The sequence below is a fragment of the Papaver somniferum genome, chromosome 6 (genome assembly GCF_003573695.1).
Source record: "Papaver somniferum cultivar HN1 chromosome 6, ASM357369v1, whole genome shotgun sequence".
In the NCBI taxonomy this organism is placed as follows: domain Eukaryota; kingdom Viridiplantae; phylum Streptophyta; class Magnoliopsida; order Ranunculales; family Papaveraceae; genus Papaver; species Papaver somniferum.
This window is the reverse complement of record NC_039363.1, coordinates 86,997,645-87,011,097: the sequence shown is the minus strand read 5'-3', so window position 1 is coordinate 87,011,097 and position 13,453 is coordinate 86,997,645. Positions and strand designations below refer to the sequence as shown.

Below are 13,453 nucleotides of genomic sequence, written 5' to 3'. Positions count from 1 at the left end.
AAATTTGATTAGCAAAACTAAACTAAATTATCAACCACTAAACTAAATTATATATCAACACTAAAATTTCTAAATTTAAATTATGTGATTGTTCAAATACACAACAAGTTTTTTGATGGAGGGATTTGTTCTTAAATTTCTAATACCCCTTTGTATCTGATTTTTAAGTAAATAGATTATATTCCACTTTTTCGTTGAGAGCTGATAAATTTCCTCTGTTCTTTAAGCTAATTTTTTGTTCACCCTGTTTTTTGCAATTTTTTATCTTATTCAGAAAGAAATAGGGAAAGTAGAAGGTTGCTTATTGTCTTTTTATAAGGTAACAACTAATACCAAGATATGTTTTTTTTTGTTGCAGGTCTTAAATGGAAAACTATAAAGAAAATGTATAAGCAAATTAGATTCTCAAGTTACAAAACCGTGTGTGGTATGGGAGATAAAGTTTGAGAGATTGTGTTAGTGAGTGAGTTGTTGAAAGAGATCTTGGTGGTGGGTCTTTTAGTTTGTGAAACTTTAAAAAGGCACTCTCCTTCTTCCTCCTCACCAATTCCTCTATTAGAAGATTACATGGACAATCATAAGAACACAAGTGAGATGGTATTGTTATCAGTTTTCACACAGTTTTACGCCCCGCTTAGGAAACCAGATGAAAGTCTGAACAATCTAGCAGAATTGGTGGACAGGAAATTCCGTCCATACCTAAAACCTGTAGATGGTTTATATTCCTTTGATTTGCGTATTGGAAAGTCCCGGGCTTCTCATCAGGGTTTACAGGCTCCATCAGGATGGGGAGGTTCAACCAAATCGTTTGAACTGTCAAAAGCCTCTGAAATCAGATGTGATTGTTCCCGTGATCATATTATTTCACGGGGGGAGCTTCGTGCACTCTTCCTACAATTTGATATCTACGACATCTTCTGCAGCCGAATTGTGAAAGTCAGTAGATCTGTGGTGGTAAGTGTAGATTACCGGTTTTCTCCTGCAAATAAGTTCCCATGTGGATATGGCGATGGTATGGAAGCTGTGAAGTGGGTGCAGTATATGCATTGGCTCAGGAGCGGTAAAGATTACAAGGTTTCTACGTACTTGGTTTTGGAGACAGTTCTGGGGGTAATATAGTGCACAATGTCGCTTTAAGGGCTGCACAATCAGGAAGGGCAAGAGCTTCATTCAAATAATGTTTACGATTCAACATTTTAGTTGATATACCAACCGTAGTTTAGTTACGGTTGGTATCAATCCTCAACTTACAAACCGTAAGTGTGTTACGGTTCATATCGAGTATTTGGTTACCAACCGTAACTGGTTTTAAATTTAACCAGTTACAACCTTACGATTGGTAATTCATATTTTACGAACCGTAACTTTAATTTACGGTTGGTTACGTGCACAATTCCAACCGTAATTAGCTCTGAAAATGTAAAAGTTTTGATTTTTTTACGTAATTTAGATAATTTTGAGCAACAAAAATCTAATTGGAACTAATTTAGAAGTATACCTGGAATTTGCAACTGGAATCACTCATTTTGGTTGAGTGAATTAAAATTTAGGATTTCACAAATATCACAAAAAGTTTTATTTTTTTCTCCTCTACAGTTTTTTTCTTTCTAAACTCTAAACTATGATTTTGTTTTGTTTTAGAGTTAATATAAGTTAAATTTTATTAGCAAAACTAAACTAAATTATCAATCACTAAACTAAATTATAAACACTAAACTATGTAAGGGTTAATTAGTCATTATATATTTTTTTATAAGGGACACTTGAAATTACTATAATAATGACCCTTTTTGTCCTGTTAGATCACCCCCTCTAATAAAACCCTCCGCTCATATAATAGGTTACTTTCATAAGAATGTGTAATGGGGGATACATAATTAATTGGGGATATAAATTACTATCCCTATTCAATGGTGTCTGCTAAGGGGTGTTTTTTGGGGCGGAAATACTAAAATACCTTTTGGTTAATTCAAAGACATTATGAAAAAATGATTATACCCTTCCCACAAAATGCAGTAATAAAAACCGATTGCGTCGAGGAAGATTTTACATGATTTTGCAAGGCTACAATCGGCGTATGTGGGCATTTCTAAAAACCGATTGTGAGAATTAATTTCAAAAAAAATGGTCGTTGAGTCTTTTATCTATATAAAGACAACCCCTTTGAGCCACTACCGTATCACACCCTGAGCGTAGAAAATGGAATGGGATCCGGAAGAAGATATGCATCTCGTGAAATCGCTCATCCCCACCTTCCACAAACGTCCCGACGAACTATGTTCGACTTTTTAGAAGATAGTCAAAGAGTTATATTAGGAGCGCACCACGAATGAAAAAACCGTAAATGAAGAGACTTGGCTTTTTGATTCCAATACATAAAAAGCTCAACACGAGTAACGAGAGTATGTTAAAGTTAGCAAAATGGTGAACAACCATCATCCACAAGCTCCACCTACTGAAAAAGGTGAATAATCTGATATCTTAATACCTATCTCATGGTTTAATTTTCGCATACAACATTGAATAACTTATTTAAATGCAGTGGAAACGATTCAACGAACTATGGCAAATCCGTAATGGGGAAAAGAAGTTCATTCATCATAAGGAAAATGCGGGTGTTGTACTGTTGTGCTCGGAGGTTCATCGACGATGTATTGATGTGCCACATTCAAGAATTCGCATACTGAATTGTCTTATATACGTAACGCGTTAATTTCCTAAACTATGTGATATTTTGTTTCTGAAAGTACGGCACAATCGGATCATATGGACACTTATAAACTCTGTTTCCTACAATCGGTTTATGTGATCATTAACAAAAACCGTTTATGGGTTTTATTCGTCGATTGAAAAAACTCAACCCCAGAATCGGTTTATGTTTACATTGTAAAAGACCGATTCTGGGGTTTCTTCATCATTTGGAAATATTTAACCCAAAATCGGTTTATGTGTACATTAATATCAACCGATTTTGGGCTGAGATTTTTCAGAAAAAATCAAAAATTTTCAAGTTTTGACGATGAATTAACGGTTATTCATTCCAGGATTAACTTGATTAAACATCAATTAATCACCAAATTAACACTAATCAATCAGGTGGAATTTGGGCATTATGTAAAATAGTTAAATACGGGGTTATCCATTTTGCTTCTAAATATTTTTTTTTGTCTTGTAATTATAGGCCCAAATAATATACGTAGGAGCGAAACTAAGAAGGTTAAATTGTACTCAACGATTCCGAATTTCATTAGTCAAATTGTACTCAATGATTCCATGGCGTGCAATTTAAAAAAAAAAAAAAAAGGTTAAAAAGTGGTCCTTCATTTTTTCCAATTTACCTTTTTTTTTTTTTACCTCTGTATGAATTGTGTGTGTTTGGGGCCATGTGGAAATGGAAAACTAGCCAAGGCCTCACTCACACCCTTCTCTTCTCGGAAACTCCATTTTACTTTACTCTCTCTTCTTCTTCTTCTTCTCGCTCAAATTTTTTATTCCACCACCGCCGTCTGAAACTGGAAACTAACTCCAGATCTAAACGGAGTAATCGATCTTAAGGTTCAAGTGCTATCAGATTTTAGTTTATCAGTTTTCTTCAAGCCAGGTATGATTTTGATTTGTGTTGATCTTTGATATGGATTTGATTTTGGATTCTGAGATTGTTTCTGGGAATGCAATTTTATGATAAAATCGGATTCGATGAGCTTATGTACTTGATTTGAATGCCTTTTAACTAGTGAAAATATAAGAACTGAGGTACTAGTTATAGGAACCTGAAGATCTCTTTCGGTAACTTATCTGATTTTTCAATTTCCAAAACAAACCCTAATTCCTCAGTAACAAAAGTAGTAGTGAGTGAGAGTATGACCGTGAGTGTGGATGGTGATTCTTCTGGTAGTGAGGATTTTTCTGCACTGATTGATGAAGAACTAGCAGGGATTTCTTCTGATTCGGATATGTTCACGACGACGAAGAGGAGCTCCACTGCTCAACTTCTGTAGAACCAGTTACACAAAGCTCAGATTTATCTGTCCACTTGGAGACATGTGCACATCCATCACTTATTAAAGGAATGTGTGTAAAATGTGGGCGGATGGTGGACAATGCATCTGCTGTAGCACTTGGGTACATACACCAATATTTAATAGTTGATAGTGATGAACTTGCCAGATTACGTGACAAGGATCTCAAATCGTTGCTCGGCAAGAAAAAGCTATACTTGGTCCTTGACTTAGATCACACCCTGCTTAATTCAACACATTTTCATCATATCTCACCAGACGAGGAATATCTAAAGAGCCAAATAGATTCACTTCATGATCTTCCAAATGGAAACCTTTTCAAGTTGGACTCTATGCGCATGTTTACAAAGCTGAGGCCCTTTGTACGGACCTTTTTGAAAGAAGCTAGTAACATGTTTGAGATGTATGTATACACCATGGGAGAACGCCCTTATGCAATGGAAATGGCTAGGCTACTTGATCCTGGAAAGATCTATTTCGACTCGAGAGTTATTTCACAAGCTGATTGCACCCAGAAACATCAAAAAGGTCTTGATGTGGTGTTGGGAGCAGAGAGTGCTGTCATTATCCTTGACGACATGGAGTACGTCTGGGGGCAGCATAAAGAAAACCTCATTCTCGTGGATAGGTATCATTACTTTGCTTCTAGCGGGAGGTCCTTTAACTTGAACAACAGGTCCATCTCAGAATTAAAGAGAGATGAGAGCGAGCCTGATGGTGCACTTGCAACCATTCTCGAAGTTCTTAAGCTTATACATCATCTGTTTTTTGACTTGGAGCGGGGTGATGATATTATGAGGAGAGACGTCAGACAGGTGCTTAAGACAGTCCGTAGTGAAGTTTTGAGGGGATGTAAGTTGGTTTTCAGCCTGTTTGGAAGAAGGGAGAGCTGGTTGAGAAACAGAGACTTTGGGTGGTTGCAGAGGAGTTGGGAGCCATCTGCTGTAAAGAGCTCGATGCATCTGTCACACACGTTGTCGCTACTGATTCGGGGACAGAAAAATCTCGCTGGGCTGTGAAGCATAATAAATTTTTGGTTCTCCCAAGTTGGATTGAGGCTGCCAATTTCTTATGGAAACGTCAACCTGAAAATAGTTTTGCTGTAAATGACAGTAAGAAAGAACACTAAACATGGGGTTCATCTTTGAAATATTTTTAGCAAATTCGTTATGCCATTTGTACATTGATAACAAATGAACACGAATATCACAAGTACTTTTGGTTGCAGGGTTACATTAATCAATGTTCTATACCGAACCTTTAAAAAGAAAAGAGGTAAAATGATACGGAGTATTTTTTTTGTTTTGTTTTGTTTTGTTTTTTGTAATTCAAGTTTTCTGGTTTGTATGGTATGATCTGTGCAAGAATACCAACACATCCTCCCGGACGGCCTAAGTTTGTGGGTGTAGGATTTAGAGGAGATTTTGAAGTAAATGAGATTTAACTTTTCAGACACTAAGTGTGAATTGTAGTAAATTCACATTACACATTTTGATGGCAAGCCTTTATAGATTATATGGACTAGAAACTGAACTTGAAGTACACAGTTAGTTATATCTCTATAGCATGGCAATTGGTAATACGGAATGAAGTATTTCACAACTCTTAACTATATTTGATGATCATTATATTTGGTGCATGGGAAGTATTTAAAGACTTTGAATTGATGGTAGTGCATATCGTGTGGCTCCTGACAACATTACCTAGTAGAAACTGATATCTGGAATGTTGGTGTGACACTGAACAATCTTCTTAGTAGAGTCCCACCCGCATGGCAATGCAATGTCTTGGTTATGAATTATGTAAATATAAAGAAACACAGCGATTTCCAATTTTACGTACTAATGGATCAGGGAATAAAATACTATAGCTTATTTGTGTTGTTGAAGAAGGTGCTCAACTTGGTGCGCATATTTTTATCTTATCTGGGATTGTTCTTGAACCACACTGGAAACAACAACATGTAAGTACACTCTTCTGCATACAATGTTTTGTATTTCATTGATTTTTAAATTTGTCAATGATTTGTTAGATGAAATGGTAAAGTATATGGATGTAACCTTGGTTAATTCACAGTCATTTATCCTAGGATCTCTGTAGAATTGTATTTTAAGGCGAAAGGTTGTAGATGTAATCATTACAAACCCCCTAGATGTGCCCTTTTTTGCCCCCACATGGTGAGACTCTTTTTTGGGGTCCTTTTCTAGCTTCATTCCTGGCCCCACCACTGATCTTGGTAACACTGCCTAACGTAGTAAAATTTGGATGATCTAAGTCATGCGGGCATATGTGCAGATTTCTTTTAAAAGTGCCAATATGATGATATTTAGTATCTGAAGATATTGTGTCCAACACTTCATATCTGTGTTGCAATTTGGAAAACGAGACACGTGTTTAGATCCATATTTCATGGATATGGACTGTTTAGTTTTTTCTTTCCTTGAAATTTTGTTCTTAGTTTCTCACTTTTTTTATATAGTAAACAGATCATTTGAAGTTGGCAGTAGCAAAAATAGTTGCTCATAATCTCAACCTCTTATTGTTAGAAAAATCAGTTTCATTATCGCTCAAGAATACCTCTACGAAAAAGACATATCTCTCGTGCTCACTATCAAGAGGCCTTTGTTAGAACGTATAGCACGCTGCACAGGTGCACAAATAGTTCCTTCGATTGATCATCTTTCGTCTCAAAATCCGGGTTATTGTGAAGCAATCAAGGTGGAGAAGTTCTTTGAAGAACATGGGAGTGCTGGGTAGGGAGAAAAGAAATTGGTGAAGACACCTATGTTTCTGAAGGGAGACCCAAGCTATTGGGTTGTACTGTAAGTCCTGTAACTCATTACAGTTCATTTTTCTTAATTTATCAAAATATTGTCTGGGTCTTGTAGACTTCAATCCAATTCATAAATTGAGCCTCATCTAAAGAGCCTACAACCATTGGAATAATTTGATGGGGTTTATATACTTTGATCAGGATTAATGATAGATTTTGTATTGAAATGCAATATCGAGACGAAATTTTTCTGTGACATGTGCATCAGTTTTCCCATTCTTTTTTTTTTTCCTTTTCTGAATCACATTTCATTGATATTAAAATTGGAATGATTTTTTAGGGACCATGGTTTTTTTGAGGGGACCATGGTTTTATTAGGCCACCTTTCCTATAGTTATAAGGAGTGTCTAACCTACCCTTAACCTAATTTAATTTAAAACCAACTTAATAACCACCTATATATATATAACCACTACCTCCTCACACCACCGCCGCCCACCACCGCCGATTACCACCACCACCTCCGATTATCACCACCACCAACCACCGATTACCACCACCACCCACCACCGCCGATTACCACCACCACCACCTCCGATTATCACCACCACCAACCACCAATTACCACCACCACCTCCGATTACCACCACCTCTATATATATAGCTTAATTTAAAACATTAACAAAGATATTCACACAAACCCATTGCTTGTCATTCGTTTTTTGTTGAATAAATGAGAAGTAATCATCAAAATGAGTTGAAAATGGAAGTTGCAGACAGGTTTAATGGAGGTTTTTTTCAGAGAAAAGTTCGGTTACGTCGCAAAAAACAAGTCTCAGCTGAACTTTTAGTTCGGTTACGTCGCAAAACGTTCGGTTTCGTCGCAAAAAGTTCGGTTATCACGAATTAATTTTTTCTTAACCGAACTCAGAGTTCGGTTGATTCGCAAAAATACTTTTAACCGAACTCCTTGTATTAGAAGAACACAAGTCCATAAGTTCGGTTCCTTCGCAAAATAATATTACCGAACTTTAGTTTACGAAAATAATGAGAAGTCCAAAAGTTCGGTCCGTTCGGTCCGTTCGCAAAAATGTTAAGTTTTCTTTGTAACCGAACTCTACCTTTGAAACTTCGTAACCGAACTCTACTTAATTCGCCAAGAAATATATTTCGTAGTAACCGAACGTTTGCCTAATTGCATATATGCATATATAAGCCCAGTTCGGTTGATTCGCAAAATATGTTGAAGTTTGCGAACCAACCGAACTTCTAACACTAGGTTACTTTTAACCTGCAGTTCGGTTGGAACTTGGTTGCGTTGAAGTTTGCGAACTAACTGAACATACCTCTGTAAATCTTATTACTAAAGTTCGTCTACCTGCGTGTTTGAAGAAAGAAACCGAACTCTGTGTTCGGTTATATGTTCTTGACATTTATTAACCGAACTCCATGTTCGGCTACCTGTTCTTCACACTTGGTAACCGAACTACCTGAACCTAGCAGGATTTTTTTATAAAAATTTATAGTTTTATGAATATTTGGACCAATTCAACCACCATTATCTAAGTTTGAAGCATACTTGGGTACCCAAATACTCTTCCTTCGGTTGTGGTTGGTAAAATCCATCATTTTCATCTTGAGGTTGAGTTTGTGGAAGAATACATTCACCATCTAAGAAATAACTCATATCTAGATCATTGTGACGATTAACAAATACTCTAGGAGAGGATGGAGATGAAGAATCAGATGAGATATCATCACTTGAATACTCAAGCTTAGTGAGTTGGAAACAAAATTATTTTCCATGTTTTTCATCTTCATCTTCTCTAACTTTACTCTCTCAATAATTCTACTTCTTTAGCTTAATCATTTCACTAATCATTGCCCAAAATTAATCAGGAGGGTAGTTTAGGTATTAATATAAATATCTAGATAAGGGGTGACCTAGATTTACTTCTAAATATCTTACTAAAAATAGAATCATGGTCCCAAAAAAAAAAAAACCATGGTCCCCAAAAAAATTCGTTCTAAAATTGAGATTACAAGAGCAAAAATAACCCACCACAAGCAGCCCACTTGTACAGGCCCAGAAAAGAGAAAAAATTGTGGATTCAATTATATTTGAAACTTAGTGGAAAAAATGAAACTCCCCTTCAGCAGAATCTGTAGTATGCCACTCCTGGTAGTTCAGTTCTTTTTAAGAAGGAAGGTTTCCCCATGATGATTTTCCTTTCACCAGCCCTAAATTGGCACCTTTTTTAGCTGCAGAATCAGCAGAAAAATTTGTTTCCCTGAAACTATGCATATATACGATATGATATTTTATTTGTTGCTTTCATCCATCTCATGTGAAGAAACCAAGGAACCTTTCCCCAATCACTGTCTTTGAATCTAAACATAAGACAATTTTTTTCCATGCCCCATTCCACTTCTAATTATGATGTGAAGAAACCAAGGAACCTTTCCCCAATCACTGTCTTTGAATCTGAAAATAAGACAATTTTTCCATGCCCCATTCCACTTCTAATTCTGATGCATGTACCACTCCATACACTTCTGCAATGTAATTTCTGCCAATACCTATACCCCCAGATAAGACTCCAAGCACTTGACATGTATGATCTCTCACTACAACACTAAAACCAGCTGCTCCTGGGTTACCAAATGATGAGCCATCACAACAGAACATAATATATTCAAAAGGAGGAGGATTCCAGTAACAAGTCTTGATACACCGAAATTTACTGTGTCTTACTAAGATTAACGAAGGCAATCATTTGTAGATCATAGTTCTGGTTCCACTTATTGCTAATCATTCTGTATCCACCTTCAAAAACCATCTTCTTTATTTTGGTTTTGAATTGCTTCGCAATTGATATAATATCTTCAAATATTCTTTTATTCTTTTTGAAATCACAATTCTTTAATAACAGAAAATGCTGCAGTTATCCAAGTCTCTCTAATTAGAGGACTACAATTTCTTGCACTTGTCAAAATATCATCAAAAGCAACATGCATACTAAAACCAAATATAGAGCATATCCATCTCCAGATTTTGACACTAAAACTACAATGCCATAGAAGATGATTCATGCTATCTTGTTCATTTTCACAGATGCACCATCTTAATGCTAACCTATAATATCTATCAACCATAATTGAATCATCAATAAAGACTCCCTGAAATATTTTCCAAATATTACTTGAAGTACTTGGATGTTGATAAGAATTCCATATTTTTGTAGAACAATGCATTATAGGTTATTTATGTCTTAAAAGAGAAATGATTGAAGAAGTGGTGAACTTACCATTCAAAGTGCCAGTCTAAAAAAGTTTATCTTGTCCCTCTCCTATGTCAGGTAAGCTGAAAGAATGAAATAATTGTTGCAGTTCTTGAGGAATGCTCCAATTGCCATCTTGTATAAGATCAGCTACCTTCATTTTCATATTATTCCTCATATAATGAGTCACTTCAGTTTGATCTATTAGAGGAGTTTCATAAATCCAATTGTCAAACCAGACATTCACATTTTGACCATTGCCAATGCACCATTTGAATTTATCTTTTAACACATTCCAAGCCCACTTCAGACCAGGCCAAATAGAAGAAAGCTGCAAATTTTCATTCCATTGTCCATTTGAATTTTTGAATTTAGCCTTAATGAATAATGACCATTCATCTTCTGAATTTACGATTTTCCACATCATCTTCATTAGAAGAGCTTTGTTAATGAAATTCCAATCTTTGAACTTCAAGACCACCTTCACTAAAGGAAGTACACACTTTTTTCCATGATAGAGTTTTATTTTTTCTCACTTCTACATCCCCAGACCAAAGAAAATTTCTTATGATCTTTTCACAAGTTTTAATTGCAGAAGAAGGCCATTTATAAACACTCATATTATATATTGGAATGTTGCACAAAACTGACTTGACAAGTACTAGTCTATCTTGGAATGATAGTAACTTCCCTTTCCAAACTGCTAGTTTCTTCTGAAACACTTCCACCATAGGTCATATCGTAGATATTTTAACTTTTTTCCAGGAGAAAGAATACTCTCAAATCCATTTGCATTAAATCCCTTATTTGAGTTCTTCTAAGTGTTGAAGTGTCATTTATAAAGAGCTTACTTTTATTTTTGTTAATAATTTTCCTTGTACCCTTCTGATACTTCTTCAACAAATTAAGAAGATTTGTAACATTTTTCTTTGCACCATCACAGAAAAAGAGCACATCATCTGCAAAAAACAATTGAGTTGGATGAATACCTCTTCTAAACACCATTGGATCTAATGAGCCTTCCTCCACCATTTTATGAATGCATCTACTAAGCACATCTTCCATTATGGAAAAGAGAATTGAAGACAGAGGGTCTCGTTGTATGAGCCCTCTACCTACTGAGAAGAAACCTTGTGGACCTCCAATAATCATCACTAATATTCTAGCTGATTCAAAAAGAGTTTGCAGCCATTGACACCATGAATTTGAAAAACCATATTTGTGAAGTACTTGAAAAAGAAAGCTCCAACTCACTGAACAGTTTTCCCATTCATGCCTCTAGGATGATGCTTTTTGAATTTATTTAATATGTTAGCTTTTGTTCACTGAAAATGGTGTTTGATTTGAGTGGAAATTTTATTTTCATATCTTGCTAAAGGGCGCCAATGGCGATGAGCGGAAAAAAAAAGTTAAACATGTTCTTCAGTATGGTGTTTTGCAGCATATCACTTGGTATTGGAGACTACTTTTCTTGCTGATGAAGGTGCCTCTCTTCCATAACTTCCATTAAAGTATCCTATATTATTGCCTTGCCCGATAAACCTTCCAGTATTTATAGGTCAATATCTACTATACCTGGATTCGCGGTTGTCTCTACCACATCCAAACCTCAGGGCTCCTCGTCGAACATTGATTCACAATCTGACAGGTTTGCCACATCCAAACTAACCTCCGCTAAAGAAGCTTGGTTTTCCACATCCAAAGTAACCTCCGCTCAAGTTATGAACATTGATTCACAATCTGAAAGGTTTGTCCAAGGTCCCAGCGCCTCCCCCCTCTTTGTTCCTTTTAGCGCCTTTTTGATTTCAATTTCATAGATGGGACAGATGAACTCCTTGGACGGGTCTACGGGTTCACCATGGTCCTCCAGGTTTACAGTTGGGTTGTCGCCACCCGCATTGAAGAGTTCGGCAAAATAGTCCTTCCATCATACCTTTATCTCCGCATCTTCCACCAAAACTCGACCGTCATCCGCCTTAACGCATTTGACCTTGAGTAAGTCTCGTGTTTTATTTTCCCGCATACGAAAAATCTTGTAGATTTCCTTCTCCACCTCTTCTGTGCCTAGGTTTCGGTAGAAGTCCTCATAGGCCCTTCCATTCATGTGTGCCACAATTTTCTTTGCATGCTTTATGGTAGCCTTTTAATTCTTGAGGTTTTCTTCGCTCTTTAGGACCTGCGCCTTTTTGAAGCGGTCTTTCTTTTCCTTGATGGCCCGCTGCACCTCTATGGACCATCACAAGGTTTTGGTCTTATTTTAATCTGATTTCGAAGATTCATATCTATTTCTGGAAGGTGATTAATAATGGAATAGCGGTGAAACACAATATCAACAGGTTCATCCTCAATATTGATACGACATGCACTTTCTGTCATGTTCAAGAGAAAACTATCTCCCATATATTATTTGATTGCCCAAGAACAAGAATGTTATTTAATAGATTCCAATTGGATTTGTCTTATAATTCTGATAAGGTCAACATTAAACATATTCTTCAAAGTTGGATGGAAGAAGATATAGAAAATAGTTTCATTTTCAGATTATGTATTATCTGGAACCTGTGGAAGATGATAAATGACATTGTATTCTCAACATAAACTTTCTCGGAGACACTGATAACAAAGAATGCGTATCATGATCTCAATATGTGTTATGTGTTTGACTGAAGCCGAGAAAAACAGAAGTATCAATATCCAGCCTTGTAGGAACGACATTTGGACTCCTCCAGATATAAATTACATTTAAATTAATGCATATGCTTCTTTTATCCCAAATAATGGTGCGGCAGGTGCTGTGGTGAGGGATCACAATAGGATGTTTTTAGGGTGTGGCACAATCATTTTTGATGCCGCATCTCCGTTGTTTGCTGAAACTAATGCTTGTAGGTTGGGAATGAAGTTGGGAAAACGTCTACATTTCAGCAACATTATAATAGAAGGTGATGCTTCCAACGTGACTGATGCTGTTCTAGGTGACACAAGGGAACATCCCATGGAGTATATTATCTGTGGTTTTACAGATTAAAGATGTTGTTTAGCCTTTTGTAAATGTAAAGTTCCAATATGTCAACAGTTTGGCGCATTCTTTGTGCCAATATACAATGCACAACCATGTAAATAACTGGTGGGATGAAAATTTTCCACCCTTTTATATCATTGCAAACCTCAATATCCGAGGTAGTTTAATAACATGGGATCCGTAGAGTCCTTTCTCGTTTGAGAAAAAAAAAATACTTCCACTTCTAATTGTCGGATCCAACTTGCAGTTTCTTTCCACGTGTTGTCTGTTTCGCCTTCCTCACATAGCATACTTTCTGGAAGTACCATTTTTCTTGAAACAAAACAATTCTCATTTTGAGGTGATGTTGAGAATAGCAAAC

General features: G+C 36.3%; 1 protein-coding gene and 1 pseudogene across 1 annotated transcript; both read left to right on the top strand.

The window, feature by feature from the left end:
• The first annotated feature begins 594 nt into the window (after positions 1–594).
• LOC113291018 (gibberellin receptor GID1C-like) lies at positions 595–1,119 on the top strand. Its single transcript, XM_026540600.1, has one exon. The coding sequence runs from the start codon at positions 595–597 to the stop codon at positions 1,117–1,119; it is 525 nt and encodes a 174-aa protein (XP_026396385.1).
• Positions 1,120–3,383: 2,264 nt separating this feature from the next.
• LOC113288291 lies at positions 3,384–7,048 on the top strand (annotated as a pseudogene).
• Positions 7,049–13,453: the final 6,405 nt, after the last annotated feature.